Source organism: Pseudophryne corroboree, chromosome 10, assembly GCF_028390025.1.
Source record: "Pseudophryne corroboree isolate aPseCor3 chromosome 10, aPseCor3.hap2, whole genome shotgun sequence".
Classification (NCBI taxonomy): Eukaryota; Metazoa; Chordata; class Amphibia; order Anura; family Myobatrachidae; genus Pseudophryne; species Pseudophryne corroboree.
In genome coordinates this window covers 161,711,444-161,732,905 of record NC_086453.1, presented here as the reverse complement: position 1 = coordinate 161,732,905, position 21,462 = coordinate 161,711,444, and the positions used below count along the sequence as shown (strand labels likewise).

Here is a 21,462-nt window from a genome sequence, read left to right as displayed (position 1 = left end):
TCAGCAGTCGTATCCCCCATATGTTTCTATGTTATGCTGCATGATTTACCAATATTCTTAATGCAAAGCAATCCTGATATTGGCTGCTGCCATTGATGGTGGTAGTCCATTGTAGCCTATGGGCTACACACTGCACTTGTAGCCAGTAGAGGATTCCCCCGGAACCCTCCCTGGAAGAGGGCGCTGTGCAGTGTGGTCTTAGCTGACCACACATGCACAGCACCCCCGGCAGCCGTCACAGCACATCACTCCCAGCATGCTAATCGGCGGCTAGCGATGCTGAGTCAGGAATTAGCGATGCTGAGTCAGGAATTAAGGTTGACCCCCTGCATATGCAGGTATGCTGCAGTGGCCGCGTGTGACGTCTTGTTGTAGCTGCCCAGAAAGCGCCTCCGTTGTCCGGACCATACCATCCCAACGCCATGTCGCCGCCCCTCCACTAATGTCCATTTACATAGCGATCGCTTTCTTCCAAGATGCGATCGCTATAAGAACGGTACCGCACGCGCGCTGCGCATGTGCAGATGGCCAGAATTGCTGCTGAATGAGCTCCTTAGTACAGTAAGGAGCAACTCTACCCTGTGTCTGTGAACAAAGTTATGGAGCTGAGGGTTACTCACCCTGTATTGCTGTCACCTATGTAAATGCCGGTCATATAGTGCAGAGTGGCAATGATTGATGGTCCCTGGCTGCTAGCTGCTTACCTTTCATGTACACAGAGCTTGCGTCTCCCATGATGGTATCAGTCTCCTCCAGACAGGGGTCAGGCACATGTCAAATGCTGTTTGTGAAACAGCTGAGGCTGAAGAAAGTCTGGTGTGCCAGGAATCCTTGCACTGCTTTGGCTGCTCCAGTGTGCTCGGGTGCTTCCGCATTAATCACAGTAGGGGGGCATGGCTTAATACAGTTCTCAGCCCTCTGGCCAGTTACTCAGAACCAGGGCTAGATCTGCTGTCCTATGACTGACAGGGGGCGTGATTTCATCTGGGCTGAAGGCACAGCCCCGTCAATGAGGCAGCGATATAGCTGCCTCTTTCCTCATGTTTTTCAATGGGCTTTTAAAGCCCGTGGCTTGGCCCCGCCCCCCGCTTCAGACAGTTGCCAATTATCAATGGGAGGCAGAGATCCTGCTGCCTCGCATAAACACTGGACTGCATTTACAGGGCAATGATTATTATAAAAATGCAAAGAAGACATTTATGAAACAGAATATGTTTTATAAATATCTTCTTTGTGTTATTTTACTCATTATGACAGGGGAGGCACTGCCTCCCCTGACTGCACGTCCCTGCTGGATTTATACGGCAGGATCACTGGATTTATACGCCAGTACCAATGGAATTATACGGCAGGATCACTGGAATTATACGGCAGAACTACTGGATTTATACGGCAGTACCACTGGATATATACAGCAGTATCACTGGACTGTATTTATACACCAGTACCACTGGAATTATATGGCAGGATCACTGGATTTATAAGTCAGTACAACTGGAATGATATGGCAGGGTCACTGGAATTATTCGGCAGGATCACTGGATTTATATGCCAGTACCACTAGAATTATATGGCAGGATCACTGGAATTATACTGCAGGATCACTGGAATTATACGGCAGTCCCGCTGGATTTATACGGCAGTACCACTGGACTGGATTTATACGCCAGTACCACTGGATTTATACGGCAGGATCACTGGATTTATACGCCAGTACCAATGGAATTATACGGCAGGATCACTGGAATTATACGCCAGTACCACTGGAATTATACGTCAAGATCACTGGAATTATACGGCAGGATCACTGGAATTATATGGCAGTACCAGTGGATTTACACGGCAGTACCACTAGACCAGTGGTTCTCAAACTCGGTCCTCAGGACCCCACACAGTGCATGTTTTGCAGGTAACCCAGCAAGTGCACAGGTGTAGTAATTACTCACTGACACATTTTAAAAGGTCCACAGGTGCAGTTAATTATGTCACTTGTGATTTTGTGAGGATACCTGCAAAACATGCACCGTGTGGGGTCCTGAGGACCGAGTTTGAGAACCTGTGCACTAGACATATACGCAGTATCACTGGACTGGAGTTATACGCCAGTACCTATGGAATTATACGGCATGATCACTGGAATTATACAGCAGGATCACTGTCTTATACAGCAGGATCACTGCAATTATACGGCAAGATCACTGGAATTATACGGCAGGATCATTGGAATTATACACCAGTACCACTGGAATTATACGGCAGGATCACTGGAATTATACGACAGTACCACTGGAATTATACGACAGTACCACTGGAATTATACGACAGTACCACTGGAATTATACGACAGTACCACTGGAATTATACGGCAGGATCACTGGATTTATACGGCAGTACCACTGGACATATACGGCAGTATCAACGGACATATACTGTAATTTCACTGGACATATACGGCAGTACCACTGGACATATACAGCAGCACAGCACCACTGGACTGATGCAGGACAACACAGCACCACTGCAATGGACTGGATTTATACAGCAGCACTGGACATATGGCCGCAGAGGACACCACCACTGTGACTGGACAGATGCAGCACAAGACACCACCACTGGATTGATGCAGCACAACACAGCACCACTGGACTGGACTGATGCAGCACAAGATACCACCACTGGACTGATGCAGCACAACACAGCACCACTGGACTGGACTTATACAGCAGCTTTGGACATATGGCAGCAGAGGACACAACCACTGTGACTGGACTGATGCAGCACAAGATACCACCACTGGACTGATGCAGCACAACACATCACCACTGGACTGGACTTATACAGCAGCACTGGACATATGGCAGCAGAGTACACCACCACTGTGACTGGACTGATGCAGCACAGGACACCACCACTGGACTGATGCAGCACAACACGGCATCACTGGACTGGTCTTGTACAGCAGCACTGGACATATGGCAGCAGAGGACACAACCACTGTGACTGGACTGGACAGCAAAAAACGCTAACACTGAACTGATGTAGGACACTGAGGACGGAGATACGTCCTCTCTCTACACTTTCCAATGTCAGAGTGAAAATAGCGGCAACACGCGGCGACTTATATGAAATCCAAACCCTGCAAGAATCCGACAGCGGGTTGATGACGTTTTGCCTCGTTCTGGTTTCCGAGTCAGGCGGGAAAACCCAAGCCTGACTCGGATCTGGACTCAGGTGGTGATGTTCGGGGGAGTTCGTTTCTCTGAGAACCGAACCCGCTCATCTCAAGTTACCACACAACCTCTGGTACTTATAAATTTAGTTTTATGTGAATCTGGCTTTTTAATGTAATTTTATGTGGATCTGGCATTTTTTATGTAGTTGAATGTGTACTGTACTGAATGTGGATGTGGTATTTTCAGTTTATCTGGATTTTTCGAATGTACACTGCTCAAAAAAATAAAGGGAACACTAAAATAACACATCCTAGATCTGAATGAATGAAATATTCTTATTAAATACTTTGTTCTTTACATAGTTGAATGTGCTGACAACAAAATCACACAAAAATTATCATTGGAAATCACATTTATTAACCCATGGAGGTCTGGATTTGGAGTCACCCTCAAAATTAAAGTGGAAAAACACACTACAGGCTGATCCAACTTTGATGTAATGTCCTTAAAACAAGTCAAAATGAGGCTCAGTAGTGTCTGTGGCCTCCTCGTGCCTGTATGACCTCCCTACAATGCCTGCGCATGCTCCTGATGAGGTGGCGGATGGTCTCCTGAGGGATCTCCTCCCAGACCTGGACTAAAGCATCCGCCAACTCCTGGACAGTCTGTGGTGCAACGTGGCATTGGTGGATGGAGCGAGACATGATGTCCCAGATGTGCTCAATTGGATTCAGGTCTGGGGAACGGGCGGGCCAGTCCATAGAATCAATGCCTTCATCTTGCAGGAACTGTTGACACATTCCAGCCACATGAGGTCTAGCATTGTCTTGCATTAGGAGGAACCCAGGGTCAACCGCACCAGCATGTGGTCTCACAAGGGGTTTGAGGATCTCATCTCGGTACCTAATGGCAGTCAGACTACCTCTGGCGAGCACATGGAGGGCTGTGTGGCCCCCCAAAGAAATGCCACCCCACACCATTACTGACCCACTGCCAAACCGTTCATGCTGGAGGATGTTGCAGGCAGCAGAACGTTCTCCTTGGCGTCTCCAGACTCTGTCACGTCTGTCACATGTGCTCAGTGAGAAACTGCTTTCATCTGTGAAGAGCACAGGGCGCCAGTGGCGAATTTGCCAATCTTGGTGTTCTCTGGCAAATGCCAAACGTCCTGCACGGTGTTGGGCTGTAAGCACAACCCCCACCTGTGGGCGTCGGGCCCTCATACCACCCTCATGGAGTCTGTTTCTGATCGTTTGAGTAGACACATGCACATTTGTGGCTTGCTGGAGGTCATTTTGCAGGGCTCTGGCAGTGCTCCTCCTGTTCCTCCTTGCACAAAGGCGGAGGTAGCGGTCCTGCTGCTGGGTTGTTGCCCTCCTACGGCCTCCTCCACATCTCCTGATGTACTGGCCTGTCTCCTGGTAGCGCCTCCATGCTCTGGACACTACGCTGACAGACACAGCAAACCTTCTTGCCACAGCTCGCATTGATGGGCCATCCTGGATGAGCTTCACTACCTGAGCCACTTGTGTACCTCCATGTGCTCGCCAGAGGTAGTCTGACTGCCATTAGGTACCGAGATGAGATCCTCAAACCCCTTGTGAGACCACATGCTGGTGCGGTTGACCCTGGGTTCCTCCTAATGCAAGACAATGCTAGACCTCATGTGGCTGGAATGTGTCAACAGTTCCTGCAAGATGAAGGCATTGATTCTATGGACTGACCCGCCCGTTCCCCAGACCTGAATCCAATTGAGCACATCTGGGACATCATGTCTCGCTCCATCCACCAATGCCACGTTGCACCACAGACTGTCCAGGAGTTGGCGGATGCTTTAGTCCAGGTCTGGGAGGAGATCCCTCAGGAGACCATCCGCCACCTCATCAGGAGCATGCGCAGGCATTGTAGGGAGGTCATACAGGCACGAGGAGGCCACAGACACTACTGAGCCTCATTTTGACTTGTTTTAAGGACATTACATCAAAGTTGGATCAGCCTGTAGTGTGTTTTTCCACTTTAATTTTGAGGGTGACTCCAAATCCAGACCTCCATGGGTTAATAAATTTGATTTCCATTGATAATTTTTGTGTGATTTTGTTGTCAGCACATTCAACTATGTAAAGAACAAAGTATTTAATAAGAATATTTCATCCATTCAGATCTAGGATGTGTTATTTTAATGTTCCCTTTATTTTTTTGAGCAGTGCATTATGTGGATGTGGTATTTTCAATGTATTTTTGTGGGTCTAGCTTTTTTAATGTATTTTTATGTGGAGCTGGCTTTTTTTTATATATTTTTAGTTGATCTGATGTTTTTAAAGTATTATCAGACCTGGATTTTTGCAACATATCTCTAGGTGTATCAGGCATTTTCAGTGTATTTACATGGATCTAGTTTTTGAACCACTTGCCTGACATGGTCACATCAGATGCAACCATACCAGCAAGTGTCAAGTGTCTTATCTGACCTGGTCGTAAAGGATGCGATCAGTCAGATAGAAAGTGTTTGCAGTGGCAGGGAGGAGAAACTTCCCTCAGCTGCTGCTGTTAGAGCAGGGGTGGGCAATTAATTTCTATAGGGGGCCACATGAAAAATCTGAACTGTGTCGGAGGGCCGAACCAATGATGCTGATGTTACTTGCGGTGGTTTATACCGCTACTGTTAGTACGTGATTCTATACTTAATTGTATGTGGTTGTCCTAATAAATTAGTGGTTTTATGCACTGTGGTGCACACCCCTTCTTTTTAATTGAGTTGCACACATTACCTGACGGTGGATATGGGAATAAGGGGAAGACGCCAACCTAATTAAGAAGGTCTTAAGTGCACCAGATCCAGCGCTGGGTATTTATAGGAGAAAATTAAGAGACAATCGAACCTGGGACTTTTAGTTCTACAAGCAGTACTACTACACTTATGGTACACACATACATAATTATTATTATTATTTTATGTACAGGGGATATAATGTGTACCTGCCCAGGATCTCTATATTGGCGGTAGGAGAACAGTCCTCTAGTCAGGAACGTTACATACAGTATGTGCCGGCCTCGGACAGTGATCTTGCTGGTGCTGACTGAGCGGCACGCCGTCAGGCAAGGAAGGACGACGGACGTATCAGGAGGCGCCTTGGGAACATGCTGGCGGTGACTTGACAGGGGAGGCGGGAAATGGGGAACGATTGTGTCCTGCAGGATGCGATGTCACTCGTCCTGTGTGCGCCTCAGCCAATAGCATTTCAGTATTGGCTGAGGCACACACAGGACTCTGATTCACAGCGCGTCCTGCAGGACCCCAGCATCCATGGTGCAGGGAGCCTGTGGGCCGGACAGGGATTGCCAAAGGGCCGTATGTGGCCCGCGGGCCGTACTTTGCCCAGGTCTGTGTTAGAGGGACTGGAAGTTGCCATGCTACAGATCACTGCTGAAGCATGGCAGGACCACCCACCCAGCAGCTGCAGACAATAGCAGCCACTGGGGAAGTGTAAATGAGCCCCCCTGTGTAACTGGTGGCTGCCGTGATGGTTGCAATGTTTCTGATGGTCACAATGTTCCGATGTTGGCGACCGATGTTCTGATGTTTGGAAACTAAAATCATTTTCAATAATATTAAATACACACTCTACAACTAATTCACTCATAACCCCCCCCCCCCCCCCCCCCAAACAAAAAAACAAAACACACAAACAAACACATATTTTCTGAGCTGGTTTTCTGAAAATAATTTGTCAGTTATGTGGTTAAATGTAATATTATGTGGATCAGGTATTTTTTGTATTTTTAGTGAATCCCTCTTTTTTTTCAATGTATTACAGGTTGAGTATCCCATATCCAAATATTCCGAAATACGGAATATTCCGAAATACGGACTTTTTTGAGTGAGAGTGAGATAGTGAAACCTTTGTTTTTTGATGGCTCAATGTACACAAACTTTGTTTAATACACAAAGTTATTAAAAATATTGTATTAAATGACCTTCAGGCTGTGTGTATAAGGTGTATATGAAACATAAATGAATTGTGTGAATGTAGACACACTTTGTTTAATGCACAAAGTTATAAAAAATATTGGTAAAATTACCTTCAGGCTGTGTGTATAAGGTGTATATGTAACATAAATGCATTCTGTGCTTAGATTTAGGTCCCATCACCATGATATCTCATTATGGTATGCAATTATTCCAAAATACGGAAAAATCCCATTTCCAAAATATTTCTGGTCCCAAGCATTTTGGATAAGGGAGACTCAACCTGTATGTGGATCTGGCTTTTTCAATGTATCTTTATGTGGGTCTTGCATTTTCAATGTATTTTTATTTGGCTGTGACTTTTTTAATTTAGGCCAGAGTTTCACATATTCCGCCATCCAGTCCAGTTTTAAGGATAGCCATGCAGGTGACTCAGTAGTCACTTAGTAGCCATGCTTGAGCACAGGTGACTTAGTTAGTAACCAGTGCTTAAAGTGGTCCTACAGAGGTGGTGGAACTCACCCCCCACCCCATGGCGCCTATGCAACAAAGGTATTGCGCGCCGTAGGCGCGCGTCACAAAAATGGGCGTGGTCTCAAAAAGAAAGGGCCGTGGTCACATAATAGTAATAATGCCCACAATAGTAGCACCCCGTAATACACATAATGCCCACCGCAGTAGCACTTCTTATACAATGCCCACAGTAGTAGTGCTCCTTATGCAATGTCCACTGTACTGCTAGTGCCCACAGTGGTAGTGCCCCTTATATAGACCCCATAATAGTGGTGCCCCTTATGCAATGCCAACAATAGTAGTGCCCCTTATGTCCCCTGGAGTGATGCCCCTTATGAAGTGCCCTCTTTACAATGCCCTCATTAGAAGGTCCCCCAGTAGTAATGCCCTTAATGGTAATGCCCCTGTGTAGTATTGCCCCCAGCAGTAATGTTGCCTATACTAATGCCCCCAGTCGTTTAGCCCCCTATAGTTTAGCCCTAGTAGTTATGCCCCCAGTGGTAATGCCCCTGCAGATATGACCCCAGTAGTTTACCCCCCCTTTAGTTTAGCCTCCCAGTGGTAATGCCCCCCAGTAGTTTAGCCCCAGTAGTTTAGCCCCAGTAGTTTGCCTGCTTGTAGTTTAGCCGCCAGCAATAATGCCCCCCTGTAGTTTGCCCCCTTGTAGTTTAGCCCCTGTAGTTATGCCCCGCTTGTAGTTTAATTCCAGTAGTAATGCCCTCAGTAGTTTAGCCCCTGCAGTTATGCCCCCAAGTAGTAATGCCCCTGTAGTTACGCCCCCAGTAGTAATGCCCTCCTGTAGTTTGCACCCCGTAGTAATGCCCTCCTGTAGTTTGTCCCCAGTAGTTAGCCCCTTTGTAGTTTGCCCCCAGTAGCTTGCCCCCTTGTAGTTAGCCCCCAGTAATAATGTCCCCCAGTAGATGCCCCCCCAGTAGTAATGCCATCCTGTAGTTTGCCCCCAGTAGTAATGCTCTCCTGTAGTTTGCCCCTTTGTAGTTTGCCCCCAGAAGCTTTCCCCCCTTGTAGTTTGCCCCCAGGAGTTTGCCCCCTTGTAGTTGCCCCCAGCAATAATGTCCCCAGTAGATGCCCCCCCAGTAGTAATGCCCTCCTGTAGTTTGCCCCCAGTAGTAATGCCCTCCTGTAGTTTGCCCCAGTAGTTGGCCCCTTTGTAGTTTGCCCCCAGAAGCTTGCCCCCTAGTAGTTGGCCCCCAGTAATAATGTCCCCCTGTAGATGCCTCTCCAGTAGTAATGCCCCCAATAGATGCCCCCCAGTAGTTTGCCCCAGTTGATCCCCCCAGTAGTAATGCCCCCCAGTAGTTTGCCCCCTGTAGATGCCCCCCCCCCAGTAGTTTGCACCCAGTAGATGTCATGACGTCTCTCCCATAGCGCACAGTGACAGCGCCGGAAGCCGGAGCTCAGTACTGAGCTCCTGCCTCCGGCTGCCGCCGGGCGCCTGCTGGTAACGCAATCTCAGCGGGTGCATGGCATCTCCCTCCAGCACTGCAGACAGCGGGTTAGGTGAGCTGGAGGAGGCGGAACTGCGTTCCGTCTCCAAGTGGAACTGACGGAACGCAGTTCCGCCCCGTTCCGGCTCACTTTAACCCCTGTTAGTAACTCAATTTGATTTAACTATCTAGACTTAAGCATGGATATCCTGTAAACCTGGAATGTAATGGCGGAGTTTGGGAAACTTTGATGGGACCCATAGTAGGGCTGTCATCAGTTCAAATGAAAGGTGATCAATCATCACTCTTCAAGTCTATGGCACGCTGCTGTGGCTAACTAGCTAGTCTCTGCTGGCTGTGCACAGCATGCTGGGAGGGGGGGGCGAGATTATCTGCTAAGGGGCACCAACAAAAATCTTGCCTAGGGTATTAAATTGTCTAGGTCCAGTTCTGATGCCCACTAACATTGTACCACTAATCCAGTAGCAGAGAAACACAGCTCTACTTCTGCTTGTACAGATGTCAAAATATTGACAGTTAATGTCTGGAGGCAAAAAGAAATAATGAATATGCAAATATATGAGAAAGTATAGTAATCTTATGAAGAAGACATTGGCTGACTTACCACCTGTAGCACTAGCAGTGAACCCAAAACCTCGTCCCTCATTCCGTATAAGGCAGAGCTGTGGTCTGGGGCAGGACTCCGGAAGACAGTTGGTAAGAACGGACAATGGTGAAACATTATCAGTGCGCAATTTCTCATAGCTGTTCTTGTCAAGAACTGTTAGTGATATGCGGGAATCACAAGAATTTATTTTCTCCACAACCTGAGTGAAAAAGTGACATATATGAGATATAAAATGGACAAAATGTCGTAATAAAATCACATTAGTAGACAACTTTGATTATAACTATTTTTATTCTTTTAACCTTAATTTATATAGCATCAACATCTTATGCATTGTTTCACAGAGATAATTTAATTATTCGTGTCAGTCCAAGCTCTAGTAGAGCTTATAGTCTAAGGTCTCTTTCCCACAGTAACATTAACCTATATTTTTATGGCCCTATTTATAAAAGGCAGAGAGTTGTATAGGGCTCATTATCTCATTGCCCTATTCATCACAGCAGTTAGACATAAATGTATTATCGTTGCTGATAACGTTGCTGGCTTATGTATGAGGAAGTCTAGTTAATAAGTATGTGAGCAGCCAGCAAGCTGGCTCACCAAGCACATAATGGCAGAGAATGGCTAAGCAAAGGGGTAACTTAACTATTACCTTTCTGAGCTAGTTACTCTCCTGGTAATGGTTTTAATAAATGCTGACAACATGTAGTTACTGGGGTATTTTTTTCCACACTAATTACAATAAATAAATAGCCCCCTATGAGTGAGTGTCACACTGTGCTATGTATACTCTGTATCTAGTATTATTGTGCACTATAGAGTTGTAACACATAAGGGATTATGTAATAGGCTGCAAGATGCAGGTACAGGTGCCATTCCAATGAGTCTGTCTATACTTTTAAGGTGGTAGTCATCTAAAAGAAAAACTAGGGAGTATATTTACTAAGATTCGTGTTTCTGCCGATTTGGTGGGAGTTTGAACTCAAATTTTATCGGACGTATTTTTCTGCAGCTTTTTGTAATCATTTTCGTGAATTTACTAAAATGCCGAGTTTTTGTTTTTCGCATTTTCCGATGTCAATGTTATTCGTATTTTTTTTCTCAATTCACGTCCGGATTAGTGTTTTCCGACCGAAGATAACTTTTTTTTCCCCGGATCCGTAGTTTACATTCGCGGTAGCGTTTTCGGATTTTTCGGCCGCATTTCCACTTGTACTGTACTTTAGTTTTTGTCACTCGAACGTGATTGGTTGTGTTTCAGATGTAGGAGTGTCTGTGTGGCACCGTATAAATACACCCCAAACCGTCTGAACCTCGTGGGTTTAGTTATTGGAGAGGTGAGAGGTTGTTTTGTGGAGTTGGTGAGTTGGTTTGTGGATTTGGTGAGGTTTTGCGAGTTCTGAGTGCTGTATTGTGTTTGAAAGTAGTCTTGTCATTCTTGTTGTGTTGTTTTTTGGAGTTTGTCTTATTTTTGATCCTTGTCAGATTTAATGTTAGTCTATTGTCAGTGTGTATGTGTGTGTGTGTGTGTGTGTGTGTGTGTGTGTGTGTGTGTGTGGTGTGTAGTGGTAGTGGAGGAGTCTGTTATTTGTTTTTTTTCTCAGTGTTTTGTTATTTATCTTTAGTATGTCAGACTCAGAGGTGGGTGAGGTGGACGAGGTGAGTGAGGTGGAGGGGGTGAGGTGGAGGAGGTTAGTGAGAGGGAGGAGGTTAGTGAGGTGGAGGAGGTGGGTGAGATTGCTGCTGCAGCCTCTAGTGGCACTGACAGTGATACAGCTCCGCAGCCACGCACCGCTACTAAGACTGGCTGCAATGTGAAATTTAGTTATACAGAGAATGTGGCTTTGGTGCATGAGCTGATGAAATATCATCGCCAGCTGTTTGGCCATGAGTCAGCAAAGGTCACATCACGCAAGAAGAGTGTCTTGTGGGGCAAAGTGGTTGCGGCTGTCAACAGTGAGGATGATGTCAAGCGTACAGAGGACACATGCCACAAACACTTTTATGATATAAAACGGCGTTTGAAGGCAAAAATGGCCAAGGAGGCGAAGTCTGCTCGACAGACAGGTGGGGGACATACTTTTATTGCCAAATATATCGAGTACGAGGAGCCCATGAGGAGCCTAATTCCTGCTGAAGTTGTCGGGGCTACTTATGTCCGGGATTTGGATCGGTCCAGGCAGGATGGTGAGTTTTTTGTTTTAATATATTTTCTCATTTCTAAGTGCGTTTGTAACTTGTACAAACATGACATCTTCTATTTACTGTATTTGTTTGTGTAAGTTACTTTATGCATTTCTGTTTAGTAGTCGCGTTATATTTGTTTCACACAGATTGGAGTGTGCATATTTAATTTGTGTCTGGAAAAACATAATCACATTACTGCAGTTGTTTGTTTTTGTTGAATGGCTTCATGTTTTCATACTGTATACTTTTTGTGTGGCTCATGAGGCACTTACTCTTGGCTTTTTAAAATTGTCTGCAAATGTAAAATGTATGTCTTGCCTTCAAAAATTGCTTACGTTGGTTTTTTTGGTGGATTGAGTGTGTTTGTCCTTTTTTACTGTTTTCGTTATTTGGTGTCGATGTTCACTTTGTTTGCCATGTGAGAAAAGTACTATTTTTGGTTTGTTTGTTTGTGGACAATGTGTTATGCATTTAGGTATTTTAAAAATGTTGCTATATTTTTTGTTGACATTTTTGGGATGGTGTAATGGTGTTTGTGGAATTGAACACATCATACTGTTTGGTTTGCGCCTACATTAATTCTTTTACACTAATCATTCTTTAAAAACATGATTGTCATTTATAGTGTTGTGTGTTAATGTATGTGTTTTTTGTGTATTACTATTAGTGCTTAAACATTAGAGTGGTTGGAAATGTGAACTAAGCACATAGACCAATTATGTGTGCATTTTTCTATGTTTGGTTCCTGGACAAAGTACACACAGTATACACTTAAAAAAAACTGTGGCTGCGTTTTTAATTTAAAAAATTGTATTTACGTAAGAAATAAAAAAAAGTTAATGGTGCACAGATTTTGATTACACAATATTCTCAAAAAAACCACGCTTGTCATATCTTCACAGTGGCCAAAAAAACAACAACAGGGCGCCCTGCCCCCACTCAGGCACAAGATGATGATGATGATGATGAAGAAACAGGTAAAGTTAAAATTTATGGACATATTATGAGTGCAAATGCATTGGCACAACATTAATTTTTTGGGGGGTATAAGATCATCCACACAATGGCTCATTTCCAGAAGGAGGTGTCCTGAGGATTCTTGCAGGCCAAGACATATGGTCCACAAGAGACACAGGCCGGATGTGCACACCGGACAACACGAGTCACCACCACAACGACGCATATCAAATGTGTCATCAAGGCCACCATTCCAACTATTGGAGAGTCAGCCAACACGGGAACCACAATTCCCTCAGCTGCCTGGTGAGTAGAAAAAAACAAACATTCGTACACATACTTACACAGGGCACTGGTTGGAGACCACACAATAACCTACGTACGGCTGAACAACAACAACAAACTGCCTAACAAATGTTATGGAGTTACAACTCTACACTAAATATATGTGTGTCCACTTCAGCCATTGAGTAGCTTAAGATGAAGATGCTGCAACAAAAGCACAATTTGCAAGCTTCACAAGTAATAGATCAATAAAAAAATTGTGTGTGGTGATGTAGTTAGATGTAGTGTGGAGATCCTGCATACCCATATAAAAATTTGTGTAAGCAATCCTAGTTTAACACACATTTAAACAAACCATAAACAGTGTTTGCACAGTATGTTGTGTATTTCTGAGACAGATTCGGATTAATATTACATTCTAAAGCAACACATCTAATATAGTAGAGAGGCATGGCCTTAATGTAACTGGAGTATTAATGTTGTTGGCAACAACCCCATTAAGACTCATCTTTAACATATCTTGTCTCAAAATTATTTTAAACACATATTAAATTAATATATGTCTACATAAACTCAAACGTTGTTCCATTACAGCCCATACAGATGACAACAACATTATCCCGGACCCCCAGCATGACACACAAATGGAGTAAAGCCTTCTATTACATCTCCAGCCAATCGACCAAACAATACCTTTAACACCACCTGTGAGTACACCTCCAACTGAAACAACACCTGCACATCACCACACAGTCCACCATCACCACAAGTGACAATACAGGATCAGTTTTTTTGGAATACTTGGTCAACCCAGCAGGCAAATAACCTGGATTGTCTGCGTAGCCAGACGCAATTTCTAGCTAGTCTGCCACATCATCTTTCCTGAATTAGTCGAAATAGTAGTCAGCGAAATGTGCAAGTCATTCGAATCACCAACACAATGGAATCAATGCGTGCCGACAACACACATATGATGAACACATTCCAGAGAGTAATGGATGAATAACACAGACAGCATCAAATCTACCTCAACATTTTGGAAACCAACCAAATGTTAATAGAAAGCATCAGCCACAATATGGAGAGTCACACTGCAGCTACAAGAGAACTCAATGCTACTCTGAGTAACCTGAGCCAAAACCTCAGTTCCCAACAAGCATTACAACCAAGCACCAGCTCAGGAAAAACAACTCCTATAATTTCCCAGGTTACCTCCCCACCAAGGCGTACACGGACACACGTCACTGGGAAAGGCACATCAGCTTTTTAAAGTGGCCCCCAAAAAGTAGCCTTCAGGTGTTGGTGTTCATTCTGTTTTGGAGAAAAAAACTGGGTCAGTTTAAGTGCATGAAGGACACTGAAAATGTAAATTTGGCATAATTAGTCACTCCCATAATGTGATTTCTTTAAATTACTAATCACTCTCAGTATTACATTACCATTATGACACTTCTTTAAAATACCAATCAGAATCATTATTCCTTGGTCAGAATCCATATTCTTTAAAATAACAATCAGAATCAGTAATACCTGAGCATTATGTCATTTAATTGTTAAAAAAAAAAATCACATTGTTAGCAGGACATGTTTTTGCATTATGACAATGTCATGACTAATTCTGTTAAATGTGCCTTTATTTGTATTTGATACAATGTTTTTTTCTTTGTAGAGGTGTGATTAGGCCATGTTTTATCACAATTACAATGCCATGTATCCACATTATGAAGATGTTAATTGTAACCATTACGTTTCTTTTAAAAAACAGTACGCAGTTTCTTAGAAAGTAAACAAACTAATGTCTTTGTTAATAGTTTATATTTGTACTCTGTGGTTTGGTCACACAATCATGCAGCCTTAAACAAGGAAAACCGCCCAATAAATTTTTTTGCTACCTGAAAAACCCATGAGCACCACACAAAATATTACGTTCACACATATCCAACAAATACATTACACATGCATCAATTGTATGTCAGTAATGCATTGTTCATATATATATAGACATGCTCCTATATATACAGAGAATTATAAAAGGGATAATTGGCAAAATAGAAGGAGACGGTCCTCTAATTATTCTCCCCATTATGGAAGAAAAAGAGATGGAACTACCTCTTACCAAAACCATTGGAGAGATAGATATCCGTCTTATAGGAAAAGACATGATGTTGGGAGATCTCAGTCCCCAAATGTCTTTCGACAACGTTTTTTAGACGAGGGTCCACGGAAAGATCTACAACAGGGACGAAAAAGAGGTCTTTTTATAGGAGAGGAAAGAGAGGGGGGAGAAAACTCACCAAACAACAAGAGAAGAAGGCCACTTTTTCATCTTGTGGAGAATCAGAGGTTGGACTCTTCAACCTCTCCAAGAGACAATTATCGAGTGCTCAAACAACGGTTTTAGGTAAAGGCCTAAAATTCGCTCCAGACGCACATGTCAATAAATTTGATCTTTATATTGACTTGAATAAATATATAAGAAATCTAACAGTGCAAAGGCATTTTTTTAAAAATCCAACCCCTGCTATGTCTAGAATTACTGAACAGAAACCTGTAGTGGCCCTTCCATCTAAATTCTACCCAGTTGAATCAAGGGGTAGCCATTTGGAAATCTTTTTTGATTCAGTTAAGGATGAATTTAGAAAATTAAAGGTAAAACCAGACAAGTTTACTTCTAATTTGAAACCTCAAGAAAAGAAAGCACTCTCCCTTCTAAAGAAAGATGATAACTTAGTTATCCGCAGTGCAGATAAGGGAGGAGGTGTAGTCATCCAGGAAAGAGATTCATACCTAGCTGAGGCGGGTAGAATTCTGGATGACGAATCAACCTACCTTAAATTAAGTTCAGATCCCACTGCACATTTTCAGGAAGAACTTTATATGTTACTCTTTGATGCTAGGAAAAAAAATGTAATCTGCCAAACGGAATATGATTATCTGTTTGTAAAACATCCAACAGTACCAATTTTTTATCACCTTCCAAAGGTGCATAAAAATCGTGAATGTCCCCCAGGGAGGCCCATAATTTCGGGGATCAACTCTTTGACCTCAAATTTGTCACACTATATAGACCTCAAACTACAACACTATGTAAAAAGGTTGCCATCTTTTTTGAAAGACTCTACTAGTTTACTACAGGAATTGGCAAACTATATATGGAGAGAAGGGGACACTTGGCTTACAATCGATGTCCAAGCCCTCTATTCATCAATTCCGCACGATAAGGGGGTCCTTGCAGTCAAGAACCTTGGAAATTGATTTGGAAAAAACTGTGGGAGAAACTGAGTTTATCCTACACAGTATTGAATATATTCTGCGACACAATTATTTCCAGTTTGGTGATGCCCACTACCTCCAACAGCGGGGGACTGCAATGGGGACAAAATTTGCCCCATCGTATGCGAACCTGCTGATGGGGGAGTGGGAGAACACTTTTGTCTATGGTTCCCCTTTCTTTACAGAAAATATTAGATTCTATAGGCGCTATATTGACGATTTGATTTTTGTATGGAATGGTGACTCACAAAGTATAGCCTCTTTTATAGAAGCTATCCATCAAAACCAATTCAATCTGAAATTTACTCACAGAACAGACACGATTACAATTGATTACTTAGACATTAAATTGGAAAGTACAGTAAATGAAAATATTAAGACCTCAACCTTTTTCAAAGATGTGGACACTAATAGTTTTATACCATCTACAAGTTGTCACCATCGAAATTGGATTGAGAATGTCCCCTATGCACAATTCCTGAGGCTTCGGAAAAATTGTAGTAATGTCAACGACTTTCTGGTTCAAACGGAGATTCTAAAAGAACGCTTCCTGTCAAGAGGTTACAATGCTTTAAAAATAGAGGAGGCGATTGATAGAGCATTGAAACAAGATAGACCGAGTCTCCTATCGAATAATACTAGAAAGAAAGTAGAAAAACACTTTCAATGTCGACCATTCATTACTCAATATAACAAAGAAAATTGGATGGTGAAAAAAACATTGGAGAAACATTGGAATATCCTGTTTAAGGATCCAGTGTTGGGAACCTCTCTCCCTCCAAAACCTCTAGTTATTTTCAGAAGGGCAAAGAATTTGAAAAGCATTCTGGCCCCAAGCAAACTTAAATCTACTAAAGTATCCACATCTGGACCAGATACATTTCTTTCACTGAAGAAAAAGGGAGGTTGTTTTCCATGTGGACATTGCATTTGCTGCAAACACATGGAAAAGAAACCGTTTTGTGTGGCTATTGGATAATGGCTTGGAATACAAACTGAAAGAGTTGGTTAACTGTAACTCACAGTATGTCATTTATAGAATTACTTGTCCATGCAATTTGTCCTACATTGGCAAGACGAAGCGGTTAGTAAAACTTAGAATCCAAGAACATATGCGTAGCATTAAAAATAAGGTAACAAGTCATAACCTGCCGAGGCATTTCTTGGAATGTCATAATTCGAACTTAAAAGGATTTTCATTTACAATCCTTGAGTGCGTACGGCTAGGAGATAGAGGAGGAGATAGGGACATTCTTCTATCAAAAAGGGAAACGTATTGGATCTATAATTTAAACACGTTGGTACCAGGGGGACTTAATGAGAACATTGATATAGTATCTTTCCTATGAGATCTATAGTTTCCCATCATTTTATAGATTCTTCTTTCCAACTAAGATCCAGATTATATTCCCTCCCTTTTGTTTCTCCCTCTCATACTTTTTTTTTTTTTTTTTTTTCAAATTTTACATGGGGCTATTTTGAAAACTATGTATGTAAAATAACACTATGATGTGAAAATAAATGCAATATAAAGAAGAAAAAAAAAAAAAGTTTTATTACGGAGTATACGATCACTGTGTCTTTAAAAGCATGTTAGAATATGTGGATAAATGTACCAGCCTTGGACTCTGCATTCGAATACTTATTTTATGTGTATATGTATATATACATATGGTACAATTTGTTGCAAAAAAGAATAGTTTATCTAGTGCTCCACCTAGATTAGTGGTAAAATATATTTTGAACACGAACAATTTGGTTTATGACACTTTTTTTTTTTCTAGCAAATTATAAATAAGATATAGGATTTAAATTCTTTTTACCAATCTTAGATATTTACTATGGAGATATAAAGATTAGCGGTAATAGGCATATTGAACACAAACACTTGCTTTTTTGCATTAGCAATATATAAATGAAGTATAGGATTTAAACTTTTTTTTTTTTTTTTTTTGTCTCCTTACATATGCGTTCCAGCCTTTACTGAGTGGAACACATGCAGGAAATCAGTATCCACACACCTGATAGTTAGTTCATAGACACTTTTAAGTTGTTTTTAAGCACAATTCACTTTTTTCTTTCAAATTAAAAAGATCACCTAAATCTAGGGATTATTCTAATCCTTTTAAGTGTGGAATTATGTTTAGAATAGGAGCAGTATCCAGGAAAAACTAATAATTAGAGCCACTAATTACAGGAAGTGAGACTTGCACTGAGATGAATAAATAGCAGTCTCAGTGCTGTGCCAGTTCATTTTGGATGTGGCTGTTACTTGTGTCTCTTTCCTGGTGGCTGCAGTAAGTATTTGGAATGCATTGTACTGGACTGTATTTGTCTAATATGTAAGACTTGTATGTTTAAATTGTAATCACTGATATTGTGATCTAAGTGAGCACCTGATCTTTTGTATTATCATGCATTCAAATTATGAATGGAATGAATATTAAATAGATATTATGAAAATGAGTTAGATATGATGCAACTATGTGGTATTGAAAGAAACACAATTGTAATGAGATTGGATACCATTATTAGTATTATATATGAAATTAGCTCTATGCTATAGAAATCAACACTGAGTGGTGCAGTTATTCACTATATGTAAATTTATTGAACACACCGTTTATTATTCACTTTTTGGAGTTTGTGATATAATTGCACTTTAAAGTATATGTAGCTGAAATGTTGTTAAATATTCTTTAGGGTTCAAATTTAACAGACCCTGCATAAAAACTGAAAAGAGTCTGCAACCAGGTTCATTAACTAGCTGAATACCCTTAAAGGCGTATGCGTTTATGCTTGGTATGTATAAAATTATATGATAAGACACCACACCTGATAGCACCCAGTAAAAATATGTCCGAATATTAAAATTATGGTCTTCTAACCAATTAATAATATCCATAGGTTTTACCATCCTACAACCATTCTGGGTGAATTATCCATCTCTATTAAAAGTTGGTCCTATATATATGGGCTATGGATGTTTTATATCCATGAAGGCCTTTGTTCCTTCCTTTTTTTTTGGTATGTATATATTTCCTTCTCCATTTTCTCCTCCATTTTCCTTCCCTATGTGTATATGCATATATGTGTGTATATAAAAATTATCCTAGAAATTTTAAAGGACCATCCAATCACCCGTTTTATGTTTTAGTGATACCATACAGAAACCCCTGATGAAGTCGTTCTGACGAAACGCGTTGGGTCGAATCCGTTACGGTCTCCTATCTAGTTCACTAATACACCCTACAGAATATACACCTATAAGGGTGAGGGTGTTCTTTAAAGGCTTGAACAGAAAACCTATTGACTGTATCTGGATGTTTTTCTTTTAAGAATGTTTATATGAATGTATGGAACCTTTTATCTGTAAAAAAAATGTTCATATGAATTTATGGAATTCTATATGTTTTTTAATAAAAACAAATTGGTATCATATCTAATTTAGGCCATTCTGGCCGTCTTTTTGTTCGGGTGTGTTCTCTGGTGTGAGGGTATACTTGCAGGTGATACCAGTTATAAGAATCCACACCGTGGAAGAACAGCTACTGGAAATACTAAAATCTGAGTGTTTTAAAGTTATACCAAGCGCAATTGGTTATTGTTTTTGTTTATATATATATATATATATATATATATATATATATATATATATATATATATATATATATATATATATATATATATATATTCCATAGACAAAAAACCTTACGGTTTCTCATGTCCCATTAGGGCTTCTTACACATGATCTGGCATTTCAGAAACCTGTTGTAACTCTTCCACACAAACTCCAAAAAGCAATGAAATTCCGATCATTAAGGCTGACACCTTAATGGACATGTTCCTTGCGCAATACAGATATGGTATGCCATCACAGCCTGTGGGTAAGTGCAGATTCAGTACTCTCACAGAGTGAGATTGCTGTCACTCACACAATGGTGGAGTTGCTAATTCACAGATTTGTGTGCTCATTGGAATACACACATGCAGTCTATTCAACTGAAGGTCTGAGCAGTTATGTGGTGCTCCCATCACACACAGTGCCCACAACCATCCCATTCGGTCACCACAACAATCCCACTTTGTTCCAACATCCTTCTCACTCCAAACATCCATCTCATTTAGAATACACATTTCGCTCTCTCAAGCACCTTGGTTAATTGCTAAAACTATAATACCCCATCTACGGTCTGTGCATCTACACTTACTTCCCATATACACCCCCATGCTGCTCTGTTTTCCCCAATCCCTACTGCTGTGTTCTCCCATCTGTGCTAGTCTGTACTAAATCATCTGCACCATCTGTCTTTCCCCACCTGTGCCTTGTCTGTACCACTGTTTCCTTCTCTCTGTGCTGCTCAGTGTCTCCCTCTTCAACGTCACTCTGCCTCCTCCAATACATGGCACACTGTCTTCTCTCCCATCTGCACCAGTTTTCTACCTATCTGTGCCAGTGTTTTCAACCCATCTGCATTGTTGACCCCATCCACACCACTGTCTCATTTCCCATACTTGCTGCTTAATCTACCCCCTATCCACACCAATCTTACCAGATTCATGTAGCTGACATCCTGAAGGTAAGGTTTGTGGGGGGTTTGCCCTTTCCAACCCACCCAAGGATTAGGCCTAGCTGCCACCCCCAAGGGAAGGTAAATATACTTATCCCCTGCGATGTTGGGACTGTATTCCCCATCCATGCTCCTCTGCCTTCCTCATCCGTGCCATTTCTTTCCATCTGTTCTGCTCTTATCCCTCCCACATCTGTGCTGCTCTTTCCCCCTCATCCACACGATACTGTCCACCCATCCACACAGCTCTGTCTCCCCACCATCTGTGCCACTGTCTTTCCCCCATCTGTTGCACTCTGTCTTACCTCCCCTCATCTGTGGGGGTAATTCAGAGTTGATCGTAGGTGTGCTAAATTTAGCACATCTACGATCATTTACTATAACATGCGGGGGGACGCCCAGCACAGGGGCTAGTCCGCCCCGCATGTCAGGCCCTACTCCCCGCCTTCCACAGGTATAAAAG

General features: G+C 42.2%; 1 protein-coding gene across 1 annotated transcript in view; it reads right to left on the bottom strand.

The window, feature by feature from the left end:
- The window catches only part of NHERF4 (NHERF family PDZ scaffold protein 4), a 564,596-nt gene that overhangs the window by 227,320 nt on the left and 315,814 nt on the right, over positions 1-21,462 (bottom strand). Inside the window, exon 4 of the mRNA XM_063941742.1 lies at positions 9,724-9,925. Coding sequence (XP_063797812.1) covers positions 9,724-9,925 — 202 coding nt within the window. The remainder of the gene's footprint in view (positions 1-9,723; positions 9,926-21,462) is intronic.